This window comes from Epinephelus lanceolatus, chromosome 13 (genome assembly GCF_041903045.1).
Source record: "Epinephelus lanceolatus isolate andai-2023 chromosome 13, ASM4190304v1, whole genome shotgun sequence".
Classification (NCBI taxonomy): domain Eukaryota; kingdom Metazoa; phylum Chordata; class Actinopteri; order Perciformes; family Serranidae; genus Epinephelus; species Epinephelus lanceolatus.
In genome coordinates this window covers 24,981,981-25,000,901 of record NC_135746.1, presented here as the reverse complement: position 1 = coordinate 25,000,901, position 18,921 = coordinate 24,981,981, and the positions used below count along the sequence as shown (strand labels likewise).

The 18,921-nt window shown below is 41.2% G+C and overlaps 1 protein-coding gene across 4 annotated transcripts in view; it reads left to right on the top strand.

The window, feature by feature from the left end:
• sipa1l1 (signal-induced proliferation-associated 1 like 1) overlaps nt 1–6,852 on the top strand; it is a 128,853-nt gene extending 122,001 nt beyond the window's left edge. For 3 of the 4 annotated variants that reach the window (XM_033648515.2, XM_033648517.2, XM_078173905.1), the window contains 5 exons: nt 1,005–1,239; nt 1,593–1,763; nt 1,969–2,080; nt 2,249–2,327; nt 6,289–6,852. In XM_033648515.2, the coding sequence (XP_033504406.2) occupies nt 1,005–1,239; nt 1,593–1,763; nt 1,969–2,080; nt 2,249–2,327; nt 6,289–6,432 (741 nt within the window). In that variant the 3' untranslated portion in view covers nt 6,433–6,852. The remainder of the gene's footprint in view (nt 1–1,004; nt 1,240–1,592; nt 1,764–1,968; nt 2,081–2,248; nt 2,328–6,288) is intronic. The other variant, XM_078173906.1, reaches the window with a different exon arrangement.
• Nucleotides 6,853–18,921: the final 12,069 nt, after the last annotated feature.

The following is an 18,921-nucleotide window of genomic DNA, read 5'->3' as shown; positions in this document are numbered from 1 at the left end:
ACCTGTTCGTAAACACATAGGAACACATATTGTAGCAACATGTTGCTGCTGGAGTTTCTATAGGCTGTTATACTTCAATACTTCTGGTGAGTAAATTTGATTAACAGCAGATTATGGTACTCTGCTGCTATCATTTTAATCAGGTTGTTATAATTCTGCTCCCGACACAGCACCCTCTGAGTGTGTTTCTCATCTAAAGAAATCTTTGTGATAGGACGGGTACATTTGGAAACCTCAATGAGTTACATCCATTTCATTATTGGTGTAAATTGTGTTAGCAAATATCAAAGTAAAAATCAGGCAAGAAATGACAGCCCAGTTGCCAGAAAAAAATGTTGGTGTTGTGCATTTCTGCAAACAACTAATACATTACATTTGCATGTTTCATAAGTATCATTTCATTTCTAAAGAGACATGATGTATAAGATGAAGGCGGAGGTGATGGTGGATGGCATGTCATGTCAGCTAGATACCTGTCAAGCTGCAGACTATTGTTTGAGACCATCAAGTAACCAAAACTGGTTGTGTTTTAGCGAGTCATTGCTGTGTTGCTGTTGGCTTTTTAGGTTCCAAACATGGAAGTTTTCTAGTGACCCACTTGCAGGGATAGCAGCATGAAAAGTGGTGTTTTTTTTTTTTTACGGAGACATCACTGCATTTCATGCAAGGATTACGCCCCCAAAACTGGGTAGTTTAAGCCAAAACATGGTCATTTCCTAACCATAACCAAGTGTTTTTATGCCGAAACATAAACAGATAATGTGTTAATGTAACGGATCTGTGGTTTGCTGACAATGGCAACATTTTTTCTGGTGATTAGGTTGTAAATGACAAAATCAGTTTGTGATTTATGTCATAAAAAATGACTTAAACTAGACAACGTTTTCCCACATACAGAACCATTGATGTCATTGATCGTAATGTAGGTGTTCACCCATGGCATGCGTGGGTTCATCCTGTGTTTCAGAAATATTACAATGACACTTCCCCTCTATCCTGTGCAGCATAGTCAGAAATCACCACCCAGCCAGCCTCTGAGGCGCCGTGGCTCGCTCCATCGTACCCTTTCAGATGAGAGTATCTATCGTGGCCAGCGCCTCCCCCCCCTGTGTGACGCAGTGGCTGAACCAGCACTTAGCCCTGATGTTCTCTTCAGCTGCTCCACCCTCCCACGCTCACCCACCACCCGTGGTGTTCCCCTACGACGGCCCTCCTATAAGCTGGGAGTCAAACTTCATGGTAAGAAGGATGTTGAAGAGTGTAGGTAACAGCTGGAGTCAGTTCATATTCAGAAGATGTTAATAGGGGCTTCTGTTGATTTGTAAAAGACTATATTTTGTAACTGTAGTTTTTCATGTTCTGTAGTCACTTTATCCATGGAGTGACAGCAGTGGAGGTTAATCCATCCACACTACATCATGTGATTTGTTTCTAATATGATAAAAAATAACTGTAATAAACAGTAAAAGTGTGTGATGGACCTGATTTGGCTGGTGTGTATCTGCTGCCCCCTTGTGACTGAAAATACATGATGGCCATACAAACAGTAATTTTACATTCAGTTCTTTTCACAATTACATTTCTGCTTACAGGCGACCTTTCGGCTTCTGACACATCATTGGTGGATTTGGTGGAGCGTCACCGTGGACCCCTCCCTCAGGAACTAATGCCCCTCCCGTCTCAGGACAGGGACAGTCCTCTAGAGTGGACACACCTGGTGGATGTGGCCAATACCTTTGAGAGTGAAAGAAACACACATTATGGTACTATAAATCACTAATTACTGTACATATCTGTCCTTTATGTGGTTTTGCTGTAGTGCATTTAACTAAGCCACAGACTTTGGGGAGTTCTGTGTGTTAAAACTCAGAGATAAAGTTAAAGGTAACATGAAATTAGCCTAAAGGTTGTGTCAAGTCATACCGATATAGTCTGTCTTAACCTTTGTGCTTTTCTCTCTTCCTCCAGTCCAGAGAAGTTACGTGTTTGGAGATTCAAACCACCGAAGCAGCGGTGCCTCCAGTCCCCAACAGCCCCACATAGAGCTGCAGCCTGCTCCACTGTCACGACCCTCTTCTAGGTAACACCATACCCATACACCAGGCATGTCCAAAGTCCAATCTTGGCACGTGGACCAATTTTAAACGGCCCTTGGCTTAACTTTCAAAATATACTGCGTGTGGTCAGCCACACAATATTGAGTAATGAAGCAAGATCACTTTGCATTTTTCCCTTCACCTCTCCACAGTGAGGGTCACATAGGGCTGGAGAGGAAGGTGACCAAGCTGGAGGCCATGGTGAAGATGCTCCAGGAGGACCTGAAGAAGGTGGGAGAGAACACACATACACATACACAAACTGCTTATACTGTGTCAGAGTTTTATTGTAGTTTATTGGAGCACTTCTGTCTGCATGTTTACAACTTTTCCTCTGTGTTTGGCTAAAAGATCATTCTCTGGTTCCCTTCCTCTATTCAAGCTCCAGTAGCTGGAGTGAAAAGTGACAAATGAAAGTCTATGGTTGATTTGCATACAGCGGAGCAGGGAGCAGGGGGTGTAAACAAATATTTTGTCTTCAATAGAAAATACACAGCCAGCAGTCGAGCGCTGCCACTGTTAATTTGGTTCTGCTCTGCTTCTTATCATTAACCACTGACTCAGATGTCACTGCAATCACTCAAACTATTATTTTTACTTCAGATCACCTGGAGGGAGGGGAACATTTTAATTCTGCTCCTCTACTCTTAAAAAAAAATCACTTAAAGTAATGGACCCAAATGGTTTCCTGTACACACTTTACCAATTTGTCTCTACATTTCAGTTACTTCCACCGTGTCCGCAGTGGTTAAAGGGATGTGCTGCTTGCTGCAGAAGCAGGTCCAGATCCAGGCTAACTCCCCAGAGTCAAACAATTGTTGCAGATTTTGTGACATCACATCTATGCTGCAAACATGTTCACCTTCTCCCTAAAGGCCCTGCTCAGACAGAATGCATTTTGCAGGTTGCAATACTAAGGGTGGGCGATACAGCATAATATCGTGATATGTTGCGTGACAATATCGTAGCGATACATGGATGCCAAGTACCTACTAGAATGATGAAATCAGTTGCTTTCTCAGTCCATTTAGTTTCATACATTTAGCTGCAATAAAAATGAGTGTGATGAACAGAGTGAAAACTTTTTTTCATTAGAGAAAACAGTTTTCCTTTGGGGACAAAATTTGTAATCTGTACCTTTTTTTAAAAAAAAAAAAATCTGCATAAAAAATGGACAGGCGGAGGACACTTCCTTTGGAAACTACCTCTCACCATCAATCAGAGCCAAACAGTACATTGGTCACAGAGAAACTGAGATCTGTGTATGAGATCCTCAGAAAGAGGAGAAAGCATGGGGAGTACCACCAGTGGGTCCACCAGCCTGGCCTGGATGATGGTCGGTTCAAGACTTATTTTGGGATGAGTTGTGGACAGTTTGGCAATCTGCTGTCAGACACCAGGCCTTGTTACTGTTGGTAAAACGTAGCTGTAACAGGGTGTATACAGGTCCTTAAAAATTCTGAAAATGTCCTAAATTCAGTGTTACAACAATAAGGCCTTAAAGTCATTTGATAGTATTAGATTTGAATTTGTGAGGTCTTAACTACTGCAAACATTGAATCTTATTTCATTTATCATTTCTTAAATTTCTCTTTGTGAAAATGAGTGAAGCCTTTCTTTGTAAAAGTCCACATTTCTAATGTACATACAAATCTTTAAAAAACTACAATACCGCCATTATACTTCATTCTTGCACATTTTGCCCACATGTGCAAAATGTACTACTTACCTCTGCACAAGACCACATGGATACTACTTACCTGCAATGCTTAAATAAGTAAAACATGATTTGTCCAAACATCTGTGCTTAATTTGGTTCAAAGATGTCTTGAACGAGTTTTAAAAAGCATTAGATTTAACTGTCTGATACCTGTAGACATCCTGTGAAAGTAGCTGAGAAAGAAGTTGAGGCCACAGTTTGTTCAGACATGTTTTGCAGTAGGGCGATGATGAAAGTGTGCTAACGTTAGCTTAACACAAACCTATACGCTACCGCTTGCTGTCATCGTCACTACAGAAGGCCAGACTCTGAATTAATCTGATTGGTCAGTAGGAAAAAAACATCAGTGACGTCAGGCCCCTTTTCACTCTGAGCTGAAGTATTTTCCACTTGAGACAACCAGTGCTCCTGCAAAAATGCAACACAAAAGCAGCGAACAAAACACTTCACTTCCTCTCATTAAAAACAATTACAAAACACCGCCCCTGACTGCTAAAACTCTGTGTCATCAGGGCCCATGTCTCTACTGTAGTCAAAAATCAAGAAACTAACCTCAGACTGTGACCTTTATCCTGTAAGTTTCAAGATAATAGACTCTGGCTGTGAAGAACCAGCCCAGAGTGTACCAAGAAAACCTTCCTCACACCTTTATACCAGCAGCTCCAGCCTTTAATGTTAATCCCAGACGGGATGAATTATTCACACCAAATTCTCCTTATGAAAGCAGCATCAAGGAAACTGTTTAGCTGACAGGATTGGAAGCTAAAAGGTCCTCTGCAGTTCCTTTAAAACATTTGGACTGCGAGCTGCAGACTTTATGGCCAAGCCTTAACTACTTTGACCTGTTAACAGCGAGGAGTTCTCACCCACAGAATAGCTGCAGTGTGGTTGTGATTTATTTCTTACGCAACTCTTGGTAAACTCTCAGCTGCCTGTGAAATGCTGGAAAGTGTTCAGCTGTCTGCATTTTTTAAAGTAGCAGTAGATTAGTTTGACACCAGGAAAACTAATATGCTTCACTCTCGCCTCTTTCACCCTCCCTCCAGCCAGTAGCAATCAGCCTGCAGCTGACTGACAGCACGACGCTCCCCACAGTTTGTTTTCTTCAACTGGATACGTATTTATGTTCATGCATCCAACCAGGGATTTACTTTTGTTGTGCTTTTGGCAGATTCAAAATGTCAACTGATAAAAATCTACCCACAAAGCCCTGAAGTTCAATCGAGTGTGACTCACTGTCTGCAGGCCTGAGATGTTTATGTAAACAGCAAACAGATAGAGTTTATTGTATTTATACAGAGTGAGGTGTTTACATTGAGTCCTGAGTGTTTAATGGTTTTGTTTTTATTGTACTACTTGTGAGACACTCCATTACAACAACTATTCCATCAGTATTGTTCTCCAGAGATAACTACTTAAAGCTGCGGTATGCAGAAATCTGGGAGAGGCAAACAAAGACTCCAAAACAAACAAAGGAGAAAAAAAGGCAGAATTTGAAAATACACCCTCTTCATGCAGCTTCCCCTTCGCCCCTCTTTTTCCTAAGCCCCCCCACCACACAACCATGGGTGTATACACACAATCCATACAGTAAACCACCTCACAATCCCTCCACATCGCTCCACGCTGCTGTGGAATGCTTCCTCTGGAGGAGAGTGGGCAGCAGCTCAGAGGACGGACCTTCGTTGTGCAGCTGCAGCGGCTCAATTTCAGCCAGTGCACCCCCAGCACTGATTGACACAGCAGGCTGGTGGCAGCAGCACTGAGCACTGAGCACTGGGTCTAACTGTGTAATGGCAGCAACAGAAAGTTTGCTGATCCAGCAGCGAGTTTTGACTGTCTGGTCCCCTGGTGCTGGGGTTTGTGCTGACTGGATTCGAGTTGCTGCAGCCACTGACATAGGGGACCATCTCTAGAGCTGCTGCCCACTTTCCTTCTGGTGAGGTGGTCTATAGCGGCGGGGAGTGAAGCGAAGGACACACTGATATTCGAAGCTTCCACTAACATCACTTACATGAACATTAACTTGAGGTTGCAACCATGAGTCCTTAGCTCCAGTAAGCAAAAGGCTAAACTATTAGCAACATTTCTCTCCATCTTTGAAACGCTTCACTGATTAGACTCTTTGATAAGTCAGTTTGCGGTTTAGGCAGATGTTGCCAATGCGAGTATAGTAATTTCCTCTGTAGGATTCTCTGCCATTAAGTCAGACTTTCAATGAAGGGATGTGCTCATGAAAAAAGTCTTCAATTCTGCAAGTCCAAAGTCTCCCGTCAAGGATTAGATTTTCTAAAGACTTAAAAACAGAGTCAGGAGGAGGTGTAGAACTTTTCTCTAAGTCCACTTAATAACAATAAGCTCCAAGTTTACTGTGGTATTTTTACCCAGTTAAACCAGAATTAAACTGCCTACCCAGCTTTAATAACTGGTTTAATTTCTTAATTTTACCCGACCTTTGTTCATCTTCCACAGGAGCGTGAAGAGAAGGTGAGACTACAGGGTCAGATCAAGAGGCTGTGGGAGGACAACCAGAGACTGCAGGAGGAGTCACAGACATCCGCCGCCAAGCTCAAGAAGTTCACAGAGTGGGTCTTTAACACCATTGACATGAACTGACTCCGACCTGCACATTTTAACACGCACGAACACAAACGCATACATCAGCACACACAGTCTGGACGGCGAGGCAGAGGGGGAAGAAATTGCGCACAAGAAAAGAGACTTGCTTTTGGACTCAGTCGGCCTGATGCTGAACCCTCCGACCATCTTCCATTGGCTTCAAACATCTGTGGGTAATATTGTCGACCAGCCTCAGTCTCCACAGACCCCTCTGTTGACTTTCTCAGGATGAGACTCATTTATCAGATGATGAAGGACTGACCTCTACTCCGCAATGGGACCACGAGAGCGTTGCTGAATTGATCTTTCTCTCATATTGCTGTGCCAAAATTGTTTTTGCAAAATTGCCAACAAAGAGGAAGCTCTTCCCCTCCCTCAGCTTTGACTCTTCCTGACGTGAATGGAAAGACTCCCTCCGCCATGTTTCCTCAGTGGATGTACTTCTCTTTTTACTGTAGAGACACCCTTCAGCAGATATCTGGCCTTTTCCTCTTTGCTCCGTCACTTTTTTCTAACGTTGCCCATCTTCTCTGAGACGTAACTTAAGTCTTCTGTGCCAAACCAAACCCGCCACAGCAGAGGGTAGCAGAGACATCCATATGACTTAAGAGAAGACGTCTCTGAAATGCCACGCAACAGGTACGCAACCAATCTGCCAGCCCGGCCACAAAGAAACACATGTAATAAATCTGAAGACCATAGGACACAGGAGAGGTTTTCATTTCCTTCACATGTAAATGGAGTGTATAGAAGTTTCCTCAGAAGTGAAGGGTCATCGCGGCTGTTTGTCCGTCAGCCACCGACATGGAAGCAGGTCCATCTGCCTCTGAACATGAAGGAAACGTGGATTTGTACAGTGTTCTTTTCTTTTTTTTTCCTCCTCTGTGTCTCTCAGATCTGGATTACTGCATCCTGTCTGCCTCCACAGCACAAACCAACACCTGACAGAGGAGTGTATTTATAAGCCATCGGCAAGTGGTGCCATTAATGACTGATATCCAGAGTGCTTTGGTCCATCCCAATTGTATGTCTTAAAAGCAATAGGAAGAAGTCAGGACTCCTGTCCCTCTCAAACAAAAGGGGGAGAGTTTGCTCTGGGATAGAAGTTCGATTTTTGAAAGGTTTAATTTAAAAGACACCAGTCTGTGCTGCACAAGAGCCTCCATCTTCTTCCAGTGACGCATCATGCTGCGGGGAAAAGGAAAGGGAGGACTCTGCTCGCCATCCCACTGTCTGGAATACAGAGAGCCAGCTGATAAGAAAAGACAGAGACATTTTTGGGAGGGAAAAGTAAGAGGGGACTTTCTCCCCCCAGGTTAATTTATTTCCTTGTATTATAATTCCAATAAATAAGTTGTTCTCTTGGTAAAGTACAACTGACATCAGTGTTTAGTTCCTCAAGAAAAAGGTCACTAGCTATATTATTTAAATGGCTTTCTTTCTTAATTCTGGCTAAAGCCGGACTATATGCTTTTTCTTCTGTATTCTGTTGTATTTTGTGGTGCCCAAGCCTGCTGTCGTGTTGCTTACAGTGCTCTCTAGTGATGACCAGTGGAAATGTCATGGTTATTAAATGTGCTGCCAGTCACTCTGTATTTTTCCCACGCCTCTTCAACATTCAGTCAGACATCGACCGGGAGGCCACGCAAACACAGAACAGGATGAAAAATCAGGAGCCGGCTTTGAGAGACAATCAAAGGTTGTTGGTTTTTGATAAAGGGAGCAGACCTTAGGTGTACTTGTATGCGTGTGACTGTGTGTGTTGTCTGTGCTTGAATTTAAACATCCGTAGTTTTCCTCCGGGTCAGTATTTGTTGGAAACGTGAGGATTTTTTTGAAAAGGTAATTCAACAAATTAAAGTTCCCACAGTGAGACGGAGGTATACTGTACCAGCGGCAGTGTGTGTGTGTGTGTGTGTGTGTGTGTGTGTGTGTGTGTGTGTGTGTGTTGTCATTGTGTGAATGTACATCAGTCTATCCAGCCGTGCCTACAGTCACTTATTTTGGTTATTTACTCCCAGGCAGAGCAGGGATGTGCCTTTGAAACAGCACCTGGGGAACAGATGAAAGGAAAAGGCTCTTCTTCTCCATCCTGAAAAACAAACACACCTGGTAACACACACACAGACTCACCTTACACACTTATTAGTTTTAAACAGCGTCATACTCACAGCTGTAGACCTCATAAATGTCTGTATGGGGTATCTGCTGCGAGGCTTCAGCCTTTCTCTTTGTTCGTATGAATATTTGTAACGAACGCAATCAGCCTGGTCAGCCTCCAGACACAGGGACAAATGAGTGTGTGGAGTGTATGGAAATGTGTCGGCGTGTGTGTGTGCCTTTTGCATTCAGTTACATGCAGTATATCTTGCAGGGCAGCTAGCCCCTGTAATGAGAGTGCATTGGAAGGAATGTTCCCCCAAATCACAAAGCTACTTACAGCCCAAGCAGGAGCCACAGAGCTGTTCCCTCAGCCAGGTGACTGTGTCGGGGTTATTTCAGGTCTCTAACTTGAGCATGAAACTGTTGTTCATAAACGTGGTGTAAGCCTTAATTCCCTGTCCTCTGCTATCAAAGCCATTTGATGGCAATTTTTGAATCTCTTAAAGTCAATTTGCATCCTAAATTGATGCAATTAAAACCCTGCAGCATACAGCACAGAGCGGCACCCGGTCTGAATGTAAAGAGAAAATAAACAAGCCTAAAGAAATGTGATGTTTACTATAACTAACATTCAGCTCTGCAGTTTTGCAGTGAGATGAATGAACTCTTAAAAGATGTAGAAGGTTCTGTTTTAAGAATCTCTGTGGATTATAACAACACCAGTGAACAGGCAGTTGCTCAGTTGTTTTGCTTGTTAATATTATTTTGTTCCTCTAACAAGTCGGCCAGTTGTGAAAAGCAGTTCAGTCGTCATCCAACAATGTGAAATTCTCAAAAACAGACACAAAATCCGATCCGTATAGGCAGGAATGTTCCCGATCCAGCAGGTTCAGACTGTACATTGTTTTGAGCACTGGTTTCCTGACCAGACCTGCAGTGTGTCAATGCTTAAATGATGACTAATAAGTAGTTTCGTATTTTATTGTACATGGAAAGTGCTCTAGTTTTTTGTATTTCAAATGAAGTATGGCCACACGGCCAACTGTGCAGTGCAGATGTTTTGCTCGCATCTTTAAAAGTGTGCATCAAGTTGGATGTTAGATACAGTTGTCCACCTTCTACAGAGACGTATAAAAACACACACGCCAGTTACTCCAGTGTGAATGTTGAGTTATTTTACAGTGCATATGGTTTATTTCTTTCCTCAGCTTTGTTTTTTGGTGCTTTTCAGAGGGGGATGGGAAATGTGAATGTTCAGATGTTTCAAATGTTCCATTTTGTACTATCTTTTGATTTTAAGAACCTTTGCACAATGTTTTATAAAAAGGATTGTGTTGACAGGTTTTGGATAAGAAGGGTGAATTGATCCATTCCTGTACGATCTTGTCTCGATGTTGCTTCGTAGTTTTCCTGTCAGTGCAGTTCCTGACAAACAGAGGAAGGTGCTTGACTTTATTTACTTAAAAAAACAACCCTGAACCCTTATTTTCCTCAAGCATCAGTGATCAGACAAGAGCAGGCTGGATGTTGTTTGTTCTGTAGGGATGCTGGTTTTCAGTCAAGCACAACTTGCGAGGTTAGCGATTGCAGCAGGAGAGCAAGGTTTCACAAAGCTCAGAGTGACGGCTTATGCCGCTGTGTCAGGATGCGTTTTGTTTCCTTCTGTCAGAAGAACAAACTGAACAGTAAAGTGATGAGCCCTGACTGGAGATATAAAGCACACATTTCAGGAAGTTTGGAAGAACTGAAACTATGGTTTACATCCCGGATCCATTGTCTTTGTAAAATGTAAAGATATGAAAAAGACATTTGCAGTGATCACAGTATTAAAGTTTCTGAAATAAATAAATGCTGTATCGAGTTTTGGGTGCTGCTGACTCGTTTGTGTTTCTGCACTTTACTGCTTTTGCTTTTCATTTGTCTTTATTTCTGCCTTACTTTAATGAGTAAAAAGTAGAAACACTATACAATAAATGGACATTGGGAAGCTACAGAATATGCAGTGCAACACCCTGAGTAAAGGTTCATAAATGTTTATGTGCATTAGTATAATATCTATCCAAAAAATTTTTTTTTATTTTAACTAGTCGTGTTTCCCCATATTATTGAGTAAAGTGGGAAAGTGATAGATAGAGAGTAATAGTAGATAATACAATATCCTCCTGAGGCCCTGTGTCCCCATGTAACGACATCACATTTTGGGTTTACTTGACCTTATAATTAATTCTACTTAACTTAGACCTGTTGTCCTCGTTTGTGGACACTTTTTTGTGCCATCTAGTGGTAGTAAGAACACAGTACACTAATCCATGTAAAAACAAGATGGCAGCCATCTCTGCCAAGTCAGTCTGTAGCTGACCCTGACACAAAAGTGGACATGGTCCAAAACACTGATCACATTTTATGGTTGAAACTTGTTTTTTTATGATTAATAATATTTGTAGTTTGATATGGCAACAAATTTGACCAATTTTAGCAACAGCGACAAGAGGAGACACTGTTGATTAGAAAGTATTCGTTTGAGGATATTGGGACTTTATTATCGTTGACAATGTTTAGTTTTTTATACTTAAGGGATCCTATTGATCCCACATAGCTAGGAGAAATTAAAAACGCATACCAAACAAAAGTTCGGGTCTCAGGAGGATAATAATGTATTGTGATATGCTGAAATAAATTACAACAACACACACAAAAAAATATACAATAGATCAGTATTGATAATATGCATGTATTATATGTATGTATAATCTGAATAACAAGTAAATACAGCTTATAAATGTAAATATTTAAAGAAAGGAATCTGTGTGTGTGTGTGTGTGTGTGTCTGTCTGTCTGTCATTCACATATTTCAAAAACTGTAAATCTGATCAACCTCACGCCTCTCTGAATACATCCATGCTTCACACTTGGTGGGTGTATAGGGTGCCCCAGTGAGGATGTTTTTCTGTAGGCCGGCATGGACGTTAGCATTGCACTGTTTCCCTCCTCAAAAAGCCTGTTGGATGTCTCCATTGGATTTTGAATTATTGCAGGCATTCAGCAATAACTTTGGCAAACAAACATTTATGATACACAGCAAGATAATCGTCACAAATGAACACCACTTTCATGATTATTATTACTGAAGTCTTAATGCAGTTGCCAGAAGTAAAAAGCTAACATTAGGCTATGAACAACACTACAGTCTCATTACCTAATGTCACCACCATAACAAGACTGTGTAAAGCCGTGTTCAGTGCGGCTCGCTGTGAAGACCTTCTGTGGTCTCATGTAGCCACTTGTTAGCAACCACCTTTTTTAAGACGCATAGGCGCTTCAAAGTTCACGAGTGGGTTGTTTACTGACCTATTTGATGTCATAGAACAAAACATCAAAGTCTCTGAAGCTTGTGTTAGCCACAAAAATCCATTCAAAACCCCACTGACTATTAGACAGCGGAACCCTGAGTAGTAAAATGCTAACTTATTTCCGGTTTTCACGACTCATTCATGAGGCACTTCATGGTTGGGGCCCCGGGATGTGCAGTGTAGAGTGTGGTGTGATTTAGACATGCCCCACATTAAGCATTAATTTTCAATAAAAAGCAACGATAAACAACAGCACTCTGTGGCTCTGTGGAGTCATGTAGTTGTGACATGTTTTCATGTAGTTAGCGGCCACTTTATTAGGTACACCTTATGAACCAAAAAAGCATAATCTATAGTTTTGTGTTGCTATGTGTGGTATTTATTCAGTTTTGGGAAATCACGATGTCTAGAAAGCATCAGTGGCTGCAGCTGACAGGGACAGCTAACACTAGCAGCAAAGCTAACATCAGGACGTCATCTGTTAAAAGCCTCCCGTTGTCGGATACGACACGAAACTACTCCAGTTAGCTCAATCATGTTGTAACTCAGACATCCGCTAGAATTTTTTTTTTTTTTTTTTTTTTTTTCCACGTTGACGAGACAGCGTTTTGGGTGGAGCGGTCACCATGGACACGGAGCTTGCTGTTTCTGTAGATACACATTTCCTGGGGACACTTGCACGTCTCGGCCACGCCCCCTCTATTGTGATTGGCTAAAGCGCAGCATCGTTCAAACTCCGAGAGGTTCTACAATAGATTCCAGAATCGAATCTGTCGAGAGACGAAGTGGTCGGTGAACGCACGAAAGCAGCGATATTGTCGCTCGCTACGGTAACGTAGCCACCAACAGGTGAAAACAGACAGACAGAAGATGTAACATTTTATTAGAGTCAAGCATTTGAAGCATTACACGGGACTTTTGGACCGAATGTATTTGTTCCGGTACCCGAGGAGGAGCGGGGCTCTGCAGAGCAACATGCCGTCCGCAGCGTGCCGGGCTCCGGCCACATGCAGCTGGGTGACCTCCGACTTCTGCCTGGACCGCAGCACTACGCTACTCCTCACTTCCCAGGACTCAACGACTGGAGAGTGTATAGGAGACTCTCTGCAACTGCAACTCGAGGTGTGTTTGTCATACTAACTTTTAACACTATTAACTTTACCGCCCTGATTGATACTACTGTCTATATTATATACTACTGGCTGTTATGAGATCAATCAATTCGCTGAATGTGTTCACTGGGTTTTAGAGCTGCTGCAGCACATGAGTCTTTCAGGGGCGGATAGGCTAGTGATTTGGGGGCTCCAGGCCTTGTTACCTTTTCTCTAACTGGGAATGTTGGTATCTGCACTTTCTGAAGTACAACTATTCACTATTAAGAGGAAAACTATTGTAGTTTTAGTTAACGATTAAGAGTAGCTGCCACCACCTTTTGTTAACCTGCTCTGGTCTGATGTCAGAGGCAAGAAAGCATTCACTCCACACAGACAGATGTAGAATACAAAAATAGCCTTTAATTGAAAATACAAATTCATAAAAACTAAAGGACACCCCATACAACAAGTCCCACAAGGGTCAATCATGATGAAACTCAGACAGCCACCCCATGTCCCTAAAACACACAGCACTGCAGGTGAGCTAGGATAAAGTTTGCTCACACCAGAGGAACACTGTGCATTTTGATACGCACAGCAATATGTGCATGTTGGTATGTTGGATCACAGCAAATGAGCACACTGCACACTACTACACAATATCAAAATGCACAGCAATCAAAAAAATGACGCTAAAACGGGCTGTATTGTGGGAGATCAAGTTGTCAATCATCTCATGTACGCTGATGACCTTGTTGTACTTTGTCCATATACTGCTGGGTTACAACAACTGTTAAGGATATGCACACAAAATGGCAGAAAATTTAACATTAACTATAATGCCAAAAAAAGTAAGATCATAGTTGTGAGATCTAGAGAGGACAAGAAATTGGTTTTTCCTGCCTTCCACCTTTCAGATAGATCCTTAGACATGTTGAAGGAATTGAAATATCTTGGACATGTCTTCTCAGATGATCTTATGGATGACAGTGACATCCGTCGTCAGTGCTGTAAAATATATGCACAGGCCAATACGTTGTTGAGGAAATTTTCTATGTGTTCTGCAGATGTTAAATGTGCTCTGTTCAGGGCTTATGTCACCCCACTGTATACAGCTCATCTCTGGTTCTCTTACAGAGTGAAAAATATGCAGAGGCTTAGAGTGGCATATAATGATGCCATGAGGCTGTTGCTCCGTGTTCCTAGGTGGCACAGTGCCAGCCAGTTATTTGTGTCCTCTAATATACCAACGTGTCAGGCACTGTTACGAAAGTTAATGTTTAATTTTATGTGTCGACTGGATTTGTCAGAAAATAGCATTATTATGGCCTTAACCTGCCCTATGATGGGCTATCGGTTCACATCCAGGCTTCGAAAGCATTGGCATGATAGCTTGCACCTCTTTTTGAACAAACAGTGATGAATTACTTATATGAACGTATATATTTTTATATTATTTTTAAAATGATGTATTTTAAATGTATGTAATGGTTGTGTGTATGTGTGTGTGGACCATTTGAGTCTGTAATAAAGATTATTATCATTGTTATTATTAAACCATCGAGGGACTGGGACAAGAACTCTTAGAAGACGACACAAAACATTAAGAATGGAAGTTTTTGAACTTATCTCGCCTGGTCTGGTGACGACACCCCCAGTGGGGTGCGAACATGGAGCTCCTGTGCAGTCAGGAAACACTCACAGGAACGAACACTTTATGCAGCCAGGACATCAGGGAAGTGACGGCAGACAACTTGCTTGTAGTGGCGTGGCAGCGTGGTAACATGAGGCAATTTGTTGCAACAGGATAGTTGAAGCTCCAGAAATCGCTGGCACCTTCTACATCCCGGTCCCTCCCTCCCTCCCTCCCTAAAGGAGGCATTCAGCCTCCCCTCCTAGCACAAGAATGGCTCCCCTACTGAAAAGGATAGTGCACCCAAAAATGAAAATTCAGCCATTATCCACTCACCCATATGCTGAGGGAGGCTCAGGTGTAGTTTTAGAGTCCTCACAACACTTGTGGAGATCCCAGGGGAGAGGAGATAGCAACACAACTCCACCTAATGGAGGCTGACGGCGCCCCAGATTCACTCAGAGCACTGCAAGAGCACTGCAAGGTGGTAAATCTAGTTACAGTGTGATGAATCAAATTTTTTTATATTTTTTTTATTTATGAACATTTTATGTTTACGAACAAAGGAAAAGAAAAAAGGAAAGCAGTGCATAGAGAAAAAAAGAAAAATACAGATATGAGGTCATGGGATGTTTACAGAGACTAGACTAATTATTCTAATTTAAGATAAGGTTTCATACATGATGCATACAATAAAGGTGTAGCATCTGTCTCATTGGCTAAGCACGCCGCTTTCTCCACCTTTTTTCTCAACAATTCTTTCTGAAGTTGTATAGAGTATGTCATCTGTTCCAGAAGGTGCGAGTGTTTAACACTATTAATGAAGAGGCTAGTAGTAGGACCATTTTTCTGGAGCCAGTGTTATACTGTAATGGCCTTTTTACTTGTTGCCAGCAGGATCTGTAGTAGGTAGATGGGTCATTCCTGGCTATTGGTTTCTTTTTCTTCCCCATGAAAAAAGTCTTGATATTTTACTCAAAATAAATAAAATCTTTATTATGAAAACCTTTATCATACAATATGTGGTCTCTCTTCTAATATGAACACAAAATAATGACTAAAATATTTTTTTCAGTAGTAATTTTGGCCTAGGTGTCCCTTTTTAAATGATGTCCCTAAAGGCAAATTTTCAGTTTCAAAGAGACATATTTGCAGTTTACATGTAAATAAATAGCAATGCACCTTCATTATTGGTTAGATTTAATTCAAGTCTCTCTAAATATAAATATATATCAATGGAAATTACATTTTTTTTAAAAAAATCACATACTTGTTTGATATATATATACTAAGGGAAAGTTTATATGTGAACAGATAGCTAGCTAAAATTTGCTGATTCATAGAGCAATGGCTAATTTGAATGAAAAATTTCCACCCTGTTAGGTTCCACCCTTTTTGTCTCTACCATGTTTGTCTAATCTTATCTAATATAGAATGTAAGGTAAAGCATTTAATGCTGATGTGTTTTAATTGCCATTTAATCTGTCTACGTAATTTACTAAAATGTATAAAAAGGTAAGACTATATAATTATAATCAGTTAGGGTATTTATTTGGCTTTATTCCTGTTCTGCATTGTCATAGCTGAGGACTTTTTATTGTTATTATTATTTTTCTTAAAAAAAAAAAAAACTCCCTTCCACACTGTTAGTCTTTTTTTAAATAACTTAACAAATATATTACATGTTTTGCATTTTTTTTAGTGTTAATTTGCAGGATTGGAAAGGATTAATAGCATACATATGATTTTTGTGTGCAAATGTCTGTTATTATTTATGATTTTGGGTAAATTGGGTGCAAATGTGGTTATTCACAATATAGATCACATGTTCTGTTCAATAATTCTTGTTTCATTTTTATTCAAAGAAAAAAATTTGCACGATACAATAAGGGACACATGGGGTGTAGGAAAAGCTAAGTATTGTTGGATATATACCATATTAACACTTTCCGATACCTAGGCCCTAATAATGGGAGTGGGTGATGAAACATCTTGCTAGTTGCTAGTTTTTAATGGAAAAACAGTGGCATGCCTTTTTCGTTCCTGCCATTTTCCCATTTCCCATTTTGCCATTTCATTCACAAATAAACATCCAAAAACATCATCAAAAGGTTTAGAAACAATTTTCCTTCTTTTTGACTTCAAGTTACTTCATTAATCAACTCAGTTTCATACAAGTTCATCCACACGGACCGTGCGTCACCGCTCTCAATTGTTTGGCCACGTCGGACAAAAAGTAGCCAAATAAAAAATCAGAGTCTATCAAGAAAACAATCAGCTGTAATTCGTTTCAAGACACTTCAGGTAAACGAATAATCCTTAAAAAAGGTTTGATTTGAGAGCACATACTCCCTCCAAAGTAAGTATCCAAATAAAAAATCAGTGCACAGGCCTCATGTCAAGCGCCACAAACTCAGCAATTTTGTCTGTAATTTCTTTTTTCCTCTTCTCAGAAAGTGGTGGTCTCAATTCCAGTTTCTTCTGAGTTAATTTAGGGGCTGCTGATGCTGCAGATGTGCTTGCTGAGCTGTCGTCATATGACTGTGGGTGTATCTGTCAGAAAATAATAAATCATAATATGGGTTTTTATATCTGCATTGACAAGAGAATGGCATAACTGTTTTAAAGTTAATTAGTCTTACTCCTTACCTGTTTCAAATGATATGCCATATTGGTGGTTGTGGTGTGATAATGACAAAAGCTGCTGGCACAACTTGCATTTAACTTTTGTGGGGTCATCTTTTACCATTTCAAAATGCGCCCACACTTAAGACGTTTTTTGGTGGACATTATGAGCCAATAAACAAAAAAAAATCACCGTAGGCCTCGATGCTGCTCTGATGGTCCTGCAGCGCACTCACTCACCTCAGCTTATTTGGATCGAGCAACTGGGTGATTTATTCATGCGTAGTAATGATTATACCTACTGATTAAATGCATGCGTCATTTTCAATTTTTTATTAACAGAAATTAGGCTGATGTTTGTATCAAAATAGGCTATATATCATGAATTACTAGAAAACAAATACATTCTATGTCAAATCAAGATGTTCAGCAGCAGTGTGCACCCCCATATAGTCAGAATGGTACGATCTTGTTTCATAACCACATTTTGCCACGATTCGACGGCGAGACTGGCAGTCGAATCAGACTTCTCCGAATCGAATCACCAAATCATCGACTATTCGGGGTCACCCCTAACAAACAGCATTATTTCTTTTACCGATTCAAAGAACTTTCTAAAGCTACTTTAACGTCTGTGCTTCCCCACAACAGAATAAAACTAGAAAATGCATTTCCTGCAGTAAATGAATGTAGGTGCTGACAGCTGAAATTGCAGAGCATTGCAAAAACTACAGAAATGTTAGGCGTGTATTGTACACTGGTGGAAAACCTAAAAGCTTTGTTGTAAAGCTGGCAGAGTTAAAGTGATAGTTCATGTTTTTGGACATGAAGTTGTGTGAAACGCTGACCATCTGTAGCTCTGATGTGACGGTGTCACTACTGTCAACGAGCCTCCTGCTCTGAGAAATGGCCCGTAGCTTACCGGAGAAAAAGTAGTTCTGAAGATATAAGGGGGACACGTAACCAAAAGGTTTTAAGCTACAAAAAAGTATGCATGTGTTTTGTTAGACTATTTCAATAATTTTAAAACATCCCCGCATTACGTCAGACCTTGCTATCAATTGGGACTATTTTCTGGCCAGTCATTCACTCCGCCATGCAGGCCCGCAAGACAGCACGCCAACAGAAATCAATTAGACAGTTCATCACCACACCGTGCAGGTGCGCAGGGTAGCAACGGCTAGGGATGTAGCGATTACCGATATTACAGTAAATCTCGGTTAATTTTTACATGGTAAGAATTACCGTTTATGTTTAAATAAATTGCATTATTGCGGTGGATTATCAGGATATGTAATAACAGCCTCATTCAAGTCTCGTGATGCAGGCGCTGCGTGAATGCGTAGCATGTGTAAACACAACGAATGAAAACATGGTGGAAGGTGGTGATAGCGACACTCAGGAAACCCCCCCCCCCCCCCCAACTAAACGCACAAAGTCTGAGGTCTGGGCGTACTTTGGGTTTCTGAAGAATGCCGAGGGACAGCTGGTGGAGGACAACTATCCTGTGTGCAGAACATGCAGAAAGAAAGATGCTGCGAAAGGTAGCAACACTACAAATCTGCTGGCTCATCTCCGTGACCATCATCCACAGCTTTACAGCCAATGCAAGTTACGCTATGCAAACGTCAGTTATTGTGTGAGGGACTTCGGTTTTACTAAGATTGTCATAATGTGTAAC